Source organism: Haliotis rubra, unplaced genomic scaffold, assembly GCF_003918875.1.
Source record: "Haliotis rubra isolate DU_JTF1 unplaced genomic scaffold, ASM391887v1 Scf256, whole genome shotgun sequence".
Taxonomy (NCBI): domain Eukaryota; kingdom Metazoa; phylum Mollusca; class Gastropoda; order Lepetellida; family Haliotidae; genus Haliotis; species Haliotis rubra.
In genome coordinates, this window is record NW_025766625.1 from 308,009 (window position 1) to 323,947 (window position 15,939).

General features: G+C 43.3%; 1 protein-coding gene across 1 annotated transcript in view; it reads right to left on the bottom strand.

Moving 5' to 3' along the window:
* Positions 1 to 702: 702 nt before the first annotated feature.
* Positions 703 to 15,939, bottom strand: part of LOC124279745 (DNA helicase B-like) — a 33,616-nt gene continuing 18,379 nt past the window's right edge. The window contains exons 8-12 of the mRNA XM_046715610.1: positions 10,779 to 10,863; positions 9,385 to 10,354; positions 8,567 to 8,725; positions 4,580 to 4,801; positions 703 to 1,481 (exon numbers count right to left, since the gene is read on the bottom strand). Of these exons, the coding sequence (XP_046571566.1) occupies positions 1,161 to 1,481; positions 4,580 to 4,801; positions 8,567 to 8,725; positions 9,385 to 10,354; positions 10,779 to 10,863 (1,757 nt within the window). The 3' untranslated portion in view covers positions 703 to 1,160. The remainder of the gene's footprint in view (positions 1,482 to 4,579; positions 4,802 to 8,566; positions 8,726 to 9,384; positions 10,355 to 10,778; positions 10,864 to 15,939) is intronic.

Consider the following 15,939-nt stretch of genomic DNA (forward strand, 5'->3'; position numbering starts at 1 on the left):
CTTTCTTTGCTATTTATCACTTTTCAATAAATAGTCCAGTAAACATTAACATCAAATACCATGTTGATTTATTCTTTCATAATTACACCATCATGATTATAAAATCATAAAATCAGGGCAAGTGGAAAATTAGTCAGGACAAGTTACTTTCTTAAAGTCACTTGCCCTGTGGCAAGTGGCTTTTTAAACAAATTTTGAACCCCTGCCATCTGGGATGGAAATACAATTCTGTTTGGGATGATACAACCCTTATACACCATTGGAAAGTAACCAGGCTGCACATATGGATGTGTGAGTGCAATAATAAAAATCTTGCACTACACTATAAGGCAAATACCTGCATGTTGTCCATGAAAGTCAGGTGACAACAAAAGTTGATCTCAGCCCGATCAAATTTTCTGTTTAAATTTTTGACAATGGAAAACTGAAACATATCGGCAAGATAAATATATTGTTTGCTTGCAGCTCATGCAAATAGTAGTTTAAAGGATCAAAATTATTAGTTTGACCATAAAATTAGTATTCAACAAAATACTTAAAATCATGATTGATTCTGAGAAAGATAATATGACATTAATCGAGTGAAGCTTTAATTTCATATACCTCCAACAGCAGATTTCCACATTATCAGCTTCACATTTCTTCTTGTCTCTTTTTGGCGAAAATGCATTTAATCGACCAAAATATATGCTTTTATCTACATATATCAAAATTTTAATGAATTTTCTTCCAATTTCGTAGAATTTCTAGTGCAATCATCTTGGCGTAGTTTGGGGCTAAAATTTGTAGCGACTACGTTAAAATCATAGAGGTCAGCATCTCTGAGGGATGCTCCAAACAACATCCATTAGTCATGACATGGCTACAACTTATAACAGATCTTATCCTCCATTATATGGTCAGCGAGTATGTCTTGAAAGATGAAACATTACATCAACAATGTTTCCGCTATTTGTGCTGAGTGTGAAAAGCAATAGAGCAAGGACCTATTCAGGCCGGTTCATGCTAAAGTTTTCAGCAAGTTGATAAAGTTCACTGCTAACAGTCTGCTGTGAGTAATTGTTGACAAACACATCACAGAGTTAGCGAGCTGAGAGATGATCGGACAGGTGTCACTGCCAGCTGTTCATTTGATGGCTTCTTACATTTCGGTGGTGACATCAACTCTGCTGTGTTATCATTTTGTGCCCGCTTGAAAGTTTTCGTCTCTCTTCCAGATGTAGAAGGTTGGGGTCCAAAGGGAGACTACTCCCAGGCAACTTGTTTGGTGTGACATTGCCTGGCTCTAATGGTACATCAGTACTGTAGGCTATATCTGACTGGTCAAGACTGAGGCCAAACGAGTCATTAACCTGGCCAATCCAACTGTCATCACTATCAAACAGGGGCTTCTCCCCATCCGACAGACTTAGTTGATTGTCTCCCTTGGCTGTCACCTTCTGATGGCCTTGTAGGCTGTCTGCAATCTTCTTAACACATACCTGAAAGAAATCATTGCGGAAGTTTATAGTCAGTCTGTGATGGATTGCACACACAAGACTACAGTACATCTGTGATGGATTGCACACACAAGTCAGTCTGTGATGGATTCCACACACAAGTCAGTCTGTGATGGATTGAACACACAAGACTACAGTACATCTGTGATGGATTGCACAGACAAGACTACAGTACATCTGTGATGGATTGCACACACAAGTCAGTCTGTGATGGATTGCACACACAAGTCAGTCTGTGTTGGATTGCACACACAAGTCAGTCTGTGTTGGATTGCACACACAAGTCAGTCTGTGATGGATTGCACACACAAGTCAGTCTGTGATGGATTGCACACACAAGTCAGTCTGTGATGGATTGCACACACAAGACTACAGTACATCTGTGATGGATTGCACACACAAGACTACAGTACATCTGTGATGGATTGCACACACAAGACTACAGTACATCTGTGATGGATTGCACACACAAGTCAGTCTGTGATGGATTGCACACACAAGTCAGTCTGTGATGGATTGCACACATAAGACTACAGTACATCTGTGATGGATTGCACACACAAGTCAGTCTGTGATGGATTGCACACACAAGTCAGTCTGTGATGGATTGCACACACAAGACTACAGTACATCTGTGATGGATTGCACACACAAGACTACAGTACATCTATGATCGATTGCACAAACAAGTCAGTCTGTGATGGATTGCACACACAAGTCAGTCTGTGATGGATTGCACACACAAGACTGCAGTACATCTGTGATGGATTGCACACACAAGTCAGTCTGTGATGGATTGCACACACAAGTCAGTCTGTGATGGATTGCACACACAAGTCAGTCTGTGATGGATTGCACACACAAGTCAGTCTACAGTCAGTCTGCGATGGATTGCACACACAAGTCAGTCTTCAGTCAGACTGTGATGGATTGCACACACAAGTCAGTCTACAGTCAGACTGTGATGGATTGCACACACAAGTCAGTCTGTGATGGATTGGATTCAGTCTGTGTTGGATTGCACACAAGTCAGTCTGTGATGGATTGCACACACAAGTCAGTCTGTGATGGATTGCACACACAAGTCAGTCTGATGGATTGCTCACACAAGTCAGTCTGTGATGGATTGCACACACAAGTCAGTCTGTGTTGGATTGCACACACAAGTCAGTCTGTGTTGGATTGCACACACAAGTCAGTCTGTGATGGATTGCACACACAAGTCAGTCTGTGATGGATTGCACACACAAGTCAGTCTGATGGATTGCCAGTCAGTCTGTGATGGATTGCACACACAAGTCAGTCTGTGATGGATTGCACACAAGTCATACTGTGATGGATTGCACACACAAGTCATGGATTGCACACAAGTCATACAGCCAGTCACTGTGATGGATTGCACACATAAGTCAGTCTGTGTGATGATTGCACATAAGTCATACTGTGATGGATTGCACACACAAGTCAGTCTACAATCCAAGTCAGTCTACACATAAGTCAGACTGTGATGGATTGCACACACAAGCCACTCTTGTGGAGATGAACCCAATATACAGACTCCACTGAAGAATGAAATATGTTAATATAAATGCCCCACCAGTAAAACATTGTGTACAGTAACCTACCTGAAAACACTATAAACATAACTACCGATACACACTTTGTAAATGACCTTCCTCTAAATGTCCTTCCAGTAAACACTGTGCATATGGCCTATAGGTACATGATCTTCATGTACCACCTACCTGTAAACACTGTAAATGACCTTCCTCTAAATCTCCTTCCAGTAAACACTGTGCATATGGCCTATAGGTACATGATCTTCATGTACCACCTACCTGTAAACACTGTAAATGACCTTCCTCTAAATCTCCTTCCAGTAAACACTGTGCATATGGCCTATAGGTACATGATCTTCATGTACCACCTACCTGTAAACACTGTAAATGACCTTCCTCTAAATGTCCTTCCAGTAAACACTGTGCATATGGCCTATAGGTACATGATCTTCATGCACCACCTACCTGTAAACACTGTGCATATGGCCTATAGGTACATGATCTTCATGTACCACCTACCTGTAAACACTGTAAATGACCTTCCTCTAAATGTCCTTCCAGTAAACACTGTGCATATGGCCTATAGGTACATGATCTTCATGCACCACCTACCTGTAAACACTGTGCATATTGCCTATAGGTACATCTTCATGCACCAACCTGTAAACCACCTACCCTAAATGTCCTTCCAGTAAACACTGTGCATATGGCCTATAGGTACATGATCTTCATGTACCACCTACCTGTAAACACTGTGCATATGGCCTATAGGTACATGATCTTCATGCACCACCTACCTGTAAACACTGTAAATGACCTTCCTCTAAATGTCCTTCCAGTAAACACTGTGCATATGGCCTATAGGTACATGATCTTCATGCACCACCTACCTGTAAACACTGTAAATGACCTTCCTCTAAATGTCCTTCCAGTAAACACTGTGCATATGGCCTATAGGTACATGATCTTCATGCACCACCTACCTGTAAACACTGTAAATGACCTTCCTCTAAATGTCCTTCCAGTAAACACTGTGCATATGGCCTATAGGTACATGATCTTCATGCACCACCTACCTGTAAACACTGTAAATGACCTTCCTCTAAATGTCCTTCCAGTAAACACTGTGCATATGGCCTATAGGTACATGATCTTCATGCACCACCTACCTGTAAACACTGTAAATGACCTTCCTCTAAATGTCCTTCCAGTAAACACTGTGCATATGGCCTATAGGTACATGATCTTCATGCACCACCTACCTGTAAACACTGTAAATGACCTTCCTCTAAATGTCCTTCCAGTAAACACTGTGCATATGGCCTATAGGTACATGATCTTCATGTACATATGGCCTACCTTCATGTACCAAACACTGTAAATGACCTTCCTCTAAATGTCCTTCCAGTAAACACTGTGCATATGGCCTATAGGTACATGATCTTCATGTACCACCTACCTGTAAACACTGTAAATGACAGACCTTTAGTGAATGTCCTAACTGTACAGTCAATGACCTACCTGGACTATTTTCTCCCGAGGTCGGAGGTGGTCCTGCAGCTTCACCTTGAGAGTGGTCTTCCTGGGGAACACCTTGCGTGTGATGATTGTGTTGAGTGTCGCACGCCTTCCCACTACGTACACAGAATGACGTCCCCTCGTGATGGCTGTGTACACATGCTGCCAGTTCTCATAGAAATTATTCGGGCTCAGGATGTACACAACTGAATTAGATTCAGAACCCTAGAAAAAAACAATCATTAACACATACATTTCTTGATGCTTAATGGCTTTCCCCTTCAACAATAGTAATATACTGAGGGAAATGAAAAAGGAACGCTTAATTGTTAAGTTGAAAAGGCAGTGTTGTTCCAAATGTTTAAGGAACAATTTAACCATAACGGATTGAAAACATTGCCCCCAAACTCATCCTCAGGGGGCATTTTTCACGTACAGTTTAAGCACGAGGACTATAAAAACATGGGAACAATTTTTAACACAACAGAGCCACGAATTCGCAAGACACTCAAAACCTTAAAATCATGCCACGCCGATATCTTTCTGAACATGAGAAATGGCAGGCAGTCTGGAGCATCAACGATGGGACATCAATTTGTCAGACAGCAAGAGACTTTAAAAAAAAGTAAAAAAGTGTTAGATCGCGACTGTGGAACTTATACCGCCAGACAGGCGACATTAAGATAAGACGTGGTCATGGTCCCAATAAAAAACGTCAGCACGTGAAGATCGTAATTTACTGTTGATTTCCTTGTGAAACTGGTTCAAATCAGCTTTGAACATAAACACTGAGTTCAGAGCAATAACACAGTTACGAATAAGCAATAACTCAGTTCAAAATCAACTCAAATCAGCAGGCGTAAAATCAAGTCGCCCAGTTGTGGGAATTCACCTTTCTGCAAAACACAGACGTCAGAAAAGACACTGGGCTAGGCAGCATCGTGTGAGACATTTGCGACATTGGCGCTATACCATATTCAAAAATGAGTCCTGCTTCAATTTGGACTTTGCAGATGGGCGTATCTGTGTGTGGCGACGTCTCCATGAATGTCATCACCCATGTACTGTAAAACAGCATGATCGATATGGAGGTAGATCAGTGATGGTGTGGGGTGGGATCACCTACGATCGGAGAACTGATCTAGTGCGATTAGATGGAAGGATAACAGGTGTGTGTTACAGAGATGAAGTGCTGCAGCCAGTAGTTGTTCCCTTCAGGATAGAACAGGTGGGAATTTCGAGTTCCACATACTGTTCCCATATGCAGGGATTTCCTGGCGCAAAACAACATCAGAGTTCTACCATGGCCATCGAAAAGTCCAGATCTAAACCCCATTGAACACCTTTGGGACGTTCTTGGACATCATGTCAGATCCCGCCCTGTACAGCCACAGACAAGTGGCGGTATGTTCCAAGTTCTCCAAGAGGAGTGGCAGGCTATTCTCCGGGCTGTAATCCAGTACTTAATCCAAAGTGTCCCACGTCGATGTTAAGAAGTGATCCGGAGGCATGGGGGACACACCAGATACAGACATTTTAATTGTAGTGTGCGTGACCTTTTAACATTACTCTCACAAAGTCCACTGTCAATAAAACATTTTTTTCTATATACTCATGCGTTCCCTTATTCATTTCCCTCAGTATATATACGGTAGTCAGTCTTTGAACAGTATTTCCCTTGTACCATGACATATATATTACAGGAGTGAGTGAATGAGTTGGATTTACGCTGCTTTCTGCAATTTGTGTACGGCTGCTTGTACTAGTGAGTGAGTTGGATTTTACGCCGCTTTCTGCCATTTTTGTACGGCTGCTTGTACTAGTGAGTGAGAGAGTGAGTGAGTGAGTGAGTGAGATGGATTTTACACCGCTTTCTGCCATTTGTGTACGGCTGCTTGTACTAGTGAGTGAGTGAGTGAGTGAGTTGGATTTTACGCCGCTTTCTGCCTTTTGTGTACAGCTGCTTGTACTAGTCTGGCCTGATGCTGGTTTATAGTCCAATGGAATACCATGTTGCATTTTCACATGGATACCACACTCAGACCCCCACAAGTTCTTGTTTTATCCCCTTTAAGCTGAGCACCAAATGGGGTTAACAACAAGTACCATCTTTAAATGTCTTGTTATGATGAGGCCAAGGACCAAACCCTGACCTGCTCTCCAGGCTGACACTCTATCCACTGGACCACAGTTGACTTAACACACTATTTCACACCACACTTCTCTAAAAATAACTAATGCATTTCTCTCAATAATACTAACTATCAGCCTCTCCGTGAAGCTACCATATAATTTATTAAAAAAAGTTACGTATTAGATTACAATATTAAATTAAAAAGTTTGAATGAATTAATGCCACGTTGCATTAAATCGACCTTTGCGCCCTATACTGGCCGAACATTAGTTCAAACGAACCACAAACAGTTATGTCCCTTGGAGAGCTCTTTACGAATATCCTATAACTCCTTTGGAGACAGAACTCAGTCCTAGACAAAAAGACGCTCATGTCAGGTTGCAAAATCATACATGCAACTTGTGATTGAAATCAGTTCGGCAAATACTGACAACACTGTGTGCGACAGTTTTCAATGTACGGAGCAATTGTTTACATTCCATATATGGCATGTGTTCTCTGGAAGCTGTTCACCTCAACGTTTCAATTATCGATTTCAGGCAAGTCGTTAGGGATGATAAGTCTTTTATTGCATGAATAGGAAGCTAAAGTGACAGCAAATGCCCCAATATATATAATATAGGCCAAAATATTGTTGAAAATGTGTGAAATTGTGACTTTAATCCAGGGCCCCGTTACACAAAGCTCTCGTAAGCCTAAGATCTGAAACTTTTACTGTAACGTAGACTTACGATAGTCGTAGCTCTACGATAGCTGTGTGAAACGGGGCCCTGAACAGTAAGAGTGAGAGAGTTGGGTATGCCACTTTCCAGCAATTTTCATATCAAGACTATGCTATCTCATACTGTACATTTGAGAATAATACAACCCAGGCCTCCAAAATGGCCAAGTGAGGTTTTGTGCCACTTTTAGCAACATTACAGCAACATCATGGCAGGACACACCATGGGCATCATACATTGTACCCATGTGGGGAACTGAACCGGGGTCTTTAACGGTTTAACCAAAAGGCTACTCCACCGACTTGGTTATAACAAACAACTACTACCTGGAATATATGACAGTGTCATGAGACTTGGAGTGTGTTTTGAAGTGAAGAAAAGCTTATTACATGGAAAGTGTATCACTGTGACAAGGTGGTTACCTCGAATGTGTGTAAGTGTGATTGACTGTGTGCTTGCCAATTTCCTGTAAAGTGCCAATTTCCTGGAAAGTGTGTTGGATGTCAAAATATTTACCAGATATGTGTGAGTGTGACAAAATAATTGCCTGGAAAGTGTCAGTGTGACAAAATAATTACCCAAAAAGTGTCAGTGTGACAAAATAATTACCCAGAAAGTGTGTCAGTGTGTCAAAATAATTGCCTGGAAAGGGTGAGTGTGACAAAATAATTACCTGGAAAGTGTCAGTGTGGCAAAATAATTACCTGGTAAGGGTGAGTGTCACAAAATAATTACCCAGAAAGTGTCACTGTGACAAAATAATTACCCGGAAAGTGTCAGTGTGTCAAAAGTATTGCCTGGAAAGGGTGAGTGTGACAAAATAATTACCTGGAAAGTGTCAGTGGACCCAGAAAGTGTCAGTGTGGCAAAATAATTACCTGGAAAGGGTGAGTGTGGCAAAATAATTACCTGGAAAGTGTGAGTGTGACAAAATAATTACCTGGTAAGGGTGTGAGTGTGACAAAATAATTACCTGGAAAGGGTGAGTGTGACAAAATAATTACCTGGAATGTGTGAGTGTGACAAAATAATTACCTGGAAAGGGTGAGTGTGAGTGTGACAAAATAATTACCTGGTAAGGGTGAGTGTGACAAAATAATTACCTGGTAAGGGTGAGTGTGACAAAATAATTACCTGGAATGTGTGTATAGTCCTGACCCATGCATGCTTCATCTTACAGGTCTTCTTGAGCTGTTTGTAGTGAGCACACACACAACGTGGGTGTTCCTCGTCTCTGTCACAAAGGAATATGTAGCGACTTGCCTTGTTACGGTTGTCAAGGATTGACAGCTCCTTGAATGAATGTGCATCATAAGTCAAATTAGTCAAATGGGTTTTGTTTTAAGCATGGAAACTGACAGTTGTTAGTAGGCTTAGCAACAAATCACAGACAAGAAATGGAAATCAGTGCTGACCAGTAGGCATGAGGCTAGTAGAAATTAACTAAGGTTAATAAAATAAAAAATCTATTAATGTTTTGGTGTAAATCAACATTCTCGTTTCTGTCATATTTATTTCTGTGAATTTCTAAGATTAACTACCCTTTGGCTGGGAAAAAACACTAAAAATACCCACAAGCACGGTGGACTTGTTTGCTTTTCAGGTAACTTCCATCCCGATGAGAAGACACATTGTAATACTGATAACAACAACCTCTCGTAAGTTGACCCATGAAGAAGAATTGATTTTCACCGACCAATGCTTGTCATAAGAGGTGACTTATGCGATCTGGCGATCAGGCTTGCTGAGTAGGTTGACACATGTTTGCATAGATCGAAGCTCATGATTTTGATCACTGGATTGTCTGGTTCAGATTCAGTTATTTACATACCGCCAACATATAGCTGGAATATTGCTCAGTGTGGCGTTTAACAACAATCTCCTGAGCTGAAATGACCCATTTTCCAGGAGTGGGAGAAATACATTTCTTATTTTAGTTTGTGATCCTTTACCTTCTCAATGTAGAAGATCTCGCCATTGCAGAGTTTAACATCTCTCTTACAGATTGATCGCTCTGGAGTGCTGCCATCTATCTCTTGTTCTTCAAACTCAGGTGCTGTAACCTTCTGAGGTGGGACACAGACTGAGTTATCTGCCCCTGATTGTTGGATAGGGTCAGTGTTGTCTCCCCCTTGTTGAGCTTGCTGTTGTTGCTCAACACTACTGTCAGATCTATTCTGAGAAGATGTCACATTTTTATTACTGACATGATTTGCAACAGGCTTCTTGGCAGTCACATCTAGGGTTTTCCTTGTATTTCCATGAAATATTTCCAGAAAACCACTCACATCAGTCCTGAGCATACTTGACCTTCCAGGCTGAGTGCTGAGATCATCATCACTGAGAAATGCAGAATCTTCCAAGTGGCTGTTCCCCCTGCCTGCTGCATTGATGAGATCATCCAGTGCTTCCGTGTACGTCTGGGAGGCAGCAGACGTCTCGAGTTGGCTACTCTTCCAGAAGTCTCCTTCATCAAGGTCCTCAACATGGGTCTGGTCACGACTGTTTTCTCGATTTTTCAGAGCAGTGAATCTAGAACCTACTTCATTATCATCACAATTATCGTTTTCATTCAGTCTCTCCTTGTTTCTGTCACTGCATCCATCATGTCCATCATGGCATCCATCTTGGCTTGCAGTGATCTCATCAAGCTGCATGCTGAGGTTCCGTTTCACAGACGTCTGTTGTCCTCTCTTGACGTTGCTCGGCCCAGGACTTGCAGCACACCCTTGGGCCAGGTCAGCAGTCTCCTTTTCTGTCTTCTGCTCCTTTTTTACTAACTTGAAGTGGTGAGAGACTGTGCCATTTTTCGTCATACACACTTTATCGCCTGGTTGGAAGTCTAATTTTCCCTTGTATGTTTTCAGTGAATGTTTGTTGTAGTGTTTGCAGCACAGTTCATTCACTGCCTCGCAATCACGTCTGTGTCAAGAAGAAAATGAAGGTGGAGTATACAGCATAGTTATACTTTGAAATTTTACAATAAAATTATATTTTATCATGGAGTTTCAGATTGAAAAGATGATTTCTATATATATGACTTTGGGACATTTTATGGAGGGTTTAAGGAGGGTCTTTGAGTTTCTTTGAGTGGAATTTCAGAACTCTTAGGCTTTATCAGCTTACTGCCAAGCCAGTTATGTTAAGTATGTTGTTTCCTTTGTTACATTCAGTATATGTACATCCTCTCAACATTCCTGCTTGACAACAGTACAAGAATCTGTATTAGAATGTCATGAAATAACAGAAGTTGTTCTGCATAATGTTTGTATTTTGAGTTGGTTTTCACCCTCAAGACATTGAGAGCCATGTGAGTGAGTGAGTGAGTGAGTGAGTGAGTGAGTACCTGGTAAAGGCCACAAACTGGGAGGTGACAGGGCCCTGCAGATCTTCACTTCTGGTCAGCAGCCCCCGTACAATGGCGTCTCGACCTAGGCAGCAAAGTGGACATTGCAGTGTGCGAAATAGCCACTGGCCCGCTAGCCCGTGGCTAGTAAAAATCCATGTTTAAATTAGCAATGGCCTTGAAACAGCCCCACCTTCCAGTGAAATAATGACCTTTTTCGACTCTCCTAAAGAGAGTACTTACAAAGGGACGTAATCCGAAACCTCCGCATTTGACTTGCCTTGTGTAAGGATGTACATTGTATTTCATTATTAAATATGGTAACATATTATTAGCAAATACTGGAAAATAAAGATTTGTTCAGACATTCCTGACAATTTATCCTTCCCCCAAAATTGAAAATTTTAATATAAATTGAATATATATATACTTATCCTATCTCACGGTATGCACTTCTCTCTCTTGATTCGACACTGAGTGGAACGATGTAAACTTTTTTCCCTAGGCCTCTCTTGTCCATCTGCCCAAGCACTCCATGCTACCCTCATTATAAGCATACAGCATGCACCCCTAGCTCTCATGCACCACTAGCTGCCCACTAGCTGCTGTGACTATCTCCGAATTATCATTTTCATTCTTGGAGCCACTGGATAATATCCCTCTTGGAGAACCTGCTTGGAGGATGGGCGGGAATCCGTCGCGTGAGATAGGATAATTATATAAATATACAATTTATATTAAAATTTTCAATTTTTTAAACTTATCCTATCTCACGGTATGCACTTATCCCACGGTTGGACGGCGGGACGCAGATACCCTGTGTCTTGACAGTGCGAACAGCAGGAACTGTGTAGACTGGAAACGACCGTAGATAGCGATGCACAAGGGAGGCCTGTTACGCATGCACGCAACTCCTATGCTTGTGCTGAGTTCTCTTGAACTCCTTGGCTTACTAATCACGTCTCCCAGGAAGATGGGTGCTCCTGAGCGATGTGGTGTTCGGCCGCAACCTCCGAAGAAGGACGCAGCCCAGCGAGAAAGGATGTCACTTCGCCACGATTTTCAAGGTACCCCCGTAAATTAAAGTCGGTTGACAATAATCCGGCCAGCCCCTGCTTCGAGAAGACCCCCACAGACACCGACCAGGGGTGGGTGAAAGAGAAGCACAACTCGGGAACTCCAAGTTTTAACGTTCAGTTCCGGGACAGCATCAAATTGACCCTCACTCCTTTGCATAAGCTTAGTCAAAGGATGTGCCCGGCAACTTCAGAGTCGGAACGCAACGAAATCCACTGGAATTTGGGAGTGTCACACTTCACTGACGTAATTGCTCCATGGAGTAGAGGACAGTAAGCGTGAATGTCGAACACCTCTGCATCGCCGTCTTCCAATGCCTTGGTATGGAATCCAAGTGAAGTAGTTCTTAAACCCATAACTTTGTTAACAATGATTGAGATTGTTCCTTTGTTCCGTATGTAGAAAGAAGCAGTAACGCGCTAGCGGAACTGTCCCTCAACTGCGTTGGTGGGCTGATGTAAGCTGCCGAACTAGTGTAGTCCCAGGACAGAACTAGTGTAGTCTCGCAGTTAATGTGAAGAGAAGACTATATCTGAACGCCAGAAGCAGCCTTCCATGAGAGCGGTAAAGGAGCAGTTGCTATGGAAGGCCATCGTCGAGGCTTAATGCAGGAGTTTCATGAGGATTGGCGGCGGCAACCCTGCAAAGTGGAGGCTCACAGGATTGCGCCACGCATTCCGAAAGTCAATGTGACTCAGGAAACCTCAGCTCTTGAAGCGGCCAACAAGGGTATGAAGAGGCGCTTTCGTAGCCATCGACGATCCTTGGAGGCAGCAAGGTAAAGGTGTAGAGCCCTAACAGGGAAGAGTGTCAAATCTTCAGTATCATCAGGCCCAAAAATGGACAATGGGGGAATGGTAAAGATCCGGTCCGGTTGCCCTGGCAGTTGGTTTTTCACGATGAAGTCCCAGTGGAGACCCAGGAAAAAAACCTTGCCATGCTTCTTCGGCTCGAACCACACGCGATTGACAACAAGCGCGTGAAGCTCAGATATACGAGCAGCAGTAGCCATGCTACCAGGAAGAAGAATGTCACTTCACTCGAAGTCCCTGTCTTCTAAAGGGTTGTAGTCTGTAGAATCACATGACGAAGGACAACGGACAGTTCCCAGACCAGAAGTCTGAACTTCCTGGACTGGTTGGTGAGTTGTAGAAGTGAAGAACACTCTGCAATTCTGGAAGAGTGGAGATCTTCGTACCCATGTTAGTAGCCAAAACCAAGTTGATAGCAGCCAGTTAGGTAGCTAACGTAGTACCCTTGAGTTCCCTAGTAGCACAGAGAAGCTGCAGGAACGCAGAAACGACCTGAGTAGAGGCAGATTGCAAGATGGATTTCCCTAATGTTACAACAGCCTTCAAACTTCTTCCACTATCGTCGTAGAAAGAACGGGTCGAATTACGATGAACTGAAGTGATAGCTGTGGCTACTTGACGAGAGTAGCCTTAGCTATGAGTAATCTCTGGAGATGCGCCGAGTGTTGATTAAGGGTCTGAGGGGACCAGAGGCGTAGTTCCGAGGGAGGGTGAAAAAGCAGGTTGCCCCGGGCGGGAAGTGGTACTGGGTTTGGCTCTGCCAGGCTTCTTAGGTCAACAAACTAACTTCTCGCTGGTCAGGACTTAGTGCAGGACCAAAAGCAGTAGAATCTTACTGGTGGTCAACAGCTTCTGTATTACAGATGAACACCAGAAATGGGCTTCATTCACACATTATACCCATGTGGGGATTCGAACCCGGGTCTTCGGCTTGACGGGTTCAGGAAGATGAATCAGTTCCTTGGGCTTGTCGGCCTAAAGGTATGGGCACAAAAAGTGCTGTGAATTCTGTACGTTAGGGCTTGATCTGATGTCAGAAAGCTTAGTAGCTCCTGCCACTGAGATAGCACTGGAGCAACACATCACTAGATCTTCATCCACCTGTCTTGAAGGGCGAACATCATCCCTTGACTGGTGTCAAACAATGGATCGATGAAGTGGGGTCTCTGGATCGATGTTAGTTTCGATTCCACAAAGTACAATAGCCACCCTAACTACCGGAGCAGCATGGTGGTGAACTGCAGTTGGCGAAGAAGTACGAATGAATCCTGTTGTGCCTGGATGCAATCATCAATGTAGCTTCGAAGGTGAAGTAGCGCCTAAAGTTGAACTGTGTAAGTGAAGGCTAGTGCTGTTGTAAGGAGACCTAGCAACTCTTGTCACTGATGTAGGGATATCTCTCCTGAGATAGGAACGTTTAAATAGTCAAGCTACCATGGCAGCACTGACCGAGTGCTGAATGTAGTAGAGTCGGCGCATAGATATTGTCAATCAATCTACAGGAACGTTCACACTGTGCACGGAGTGATGAAGGTCATAAAATCGGTGATCTCAGGAACGTTGGTTCGCCAAATGAAGTATTGGTCCGCCAGATGGAGTGATAAAGTTAGTAGGTTCGACGCATGGAGATCGTTGATCTACCGAAACATTCGTAAAGTTGCTGTAATGACAAAGGTAAAAAAGCCTGGCGACGTCAGGGAAGGTTCCTCTGGGGGACAAAGGCAGTAAAATCTGTGCCTGGGGACCAAAAAGCACAAAGGCAGTAAAATCTGAACTGAGGGCTTGGGCTAAAGTTGAAAGCCGAGTAACTCTTGGTGAACTGTCTCTCTCGGCTGGCTGACGAATCCCGACATAGTCACTCTTACTGGGAATGGAAATGTTCATCGTCAATGGCAATAAAAGGCTGGGATTGTTATCCGCTTGTAGGACCTAGACAGATCTGTCAGTGTACTTCATAGTGACTCTATATATCATAATTCTCCGGTAAACAAGGGGTAGTCTGCCATTTGCAAATGGTACCCACAATGCAACAGTGACAAAACTCTGGACAACATGGTCTTCGGTGAACCGTGCAAGGCACAACTCCGTAAGATCTCGGCAAGGGGATGATAGCTACTTGACATCAATACTGGTACCATGCGCAGAAACTTGACCCATCTGTCCAGAAGCTTGCTGATGTAAAGGAGAGGGTGATGAAGATGACAAAGCAGGCCATGATTACACCAAAACGCTGTTATGAGTAGTTTGCAAATGGTACCCACAGGACTCAGTGAAGCGTCAGAAAAATTCCTGGATAGCAAGCCTGTCTAGTAATGCACAGACGAGTGGTTGTGGAGCTGATATCTACGCTGAAGGGTAGATTCCTAAACCAAATCATTCATCAAGGTGAAGATCGGAAGGTAGATAAATCCGGAATGATATGAGCTCTGGTCACGTAGTCTAAGTCAGGGAGATTGGGGATCGTCAGAGCGTCAAGTGCCGATGTAATCTAAATGTCTGCACTACTGACATAGCTACTTCATCTGTTCAATCAGCAGAAAGGGGGTACCAGGTGGAATAAATCTTGTGACTAAAATCTTCTAGTGCCTCACATGCCGTAGGATAATCCGGAGAGCCAAGTCGAATGGTCATGCTAAGAGCATGCCACTCCGTGGTGAGGAATTCAGCGGATCACAAATGCCCTGAATATTAACATCGTGTTGAAAGCTGGTAGAGTTTAATTAACAGCTGGTATAATTGACCGTATCTAGATGCAAGGTCATGATCCTCGATGAGCATGTAAAAAAACAGTGTTGACAAGTTCCAATCCGTCAAGCTGAATGTAGTAAGTAGATCATCTGGTATCTTGCTCAAGATAGCTGTACATGAGTGAGTGAGTGAGTATGATCTTACGCCGGATAGCTGTAGCTGTAATCAAGTGACCATGTGTGTCGAATGAACCAACATTATTGCTGTACCTTAAAGGCGGCATGGTTCAGCAATGCTGGCAGTTCGGTGAATACTGATGGTTCGGCGAACGCTGTTGGATCTGCGATCTGGCACGGTTCGATGACGATGACCAGGCTTCTGCGCATGCGCTCTGCGAGGTCAGGTGTAGAGATCAGCTGATTCTTGTCCGAAACAGATAAGCCAGGTTGCCGAGATAACTGGTCCGGTGAACGAGAGACGTAGTTCGAAGGTCCCGCTGTGTAGAGGTCTCCTGAGGGGTGGTGGCAGTCTCGACAACCACTACCCCGGGATGTGGTCGAAGACGAAGTGACTCGGGCTGGAAT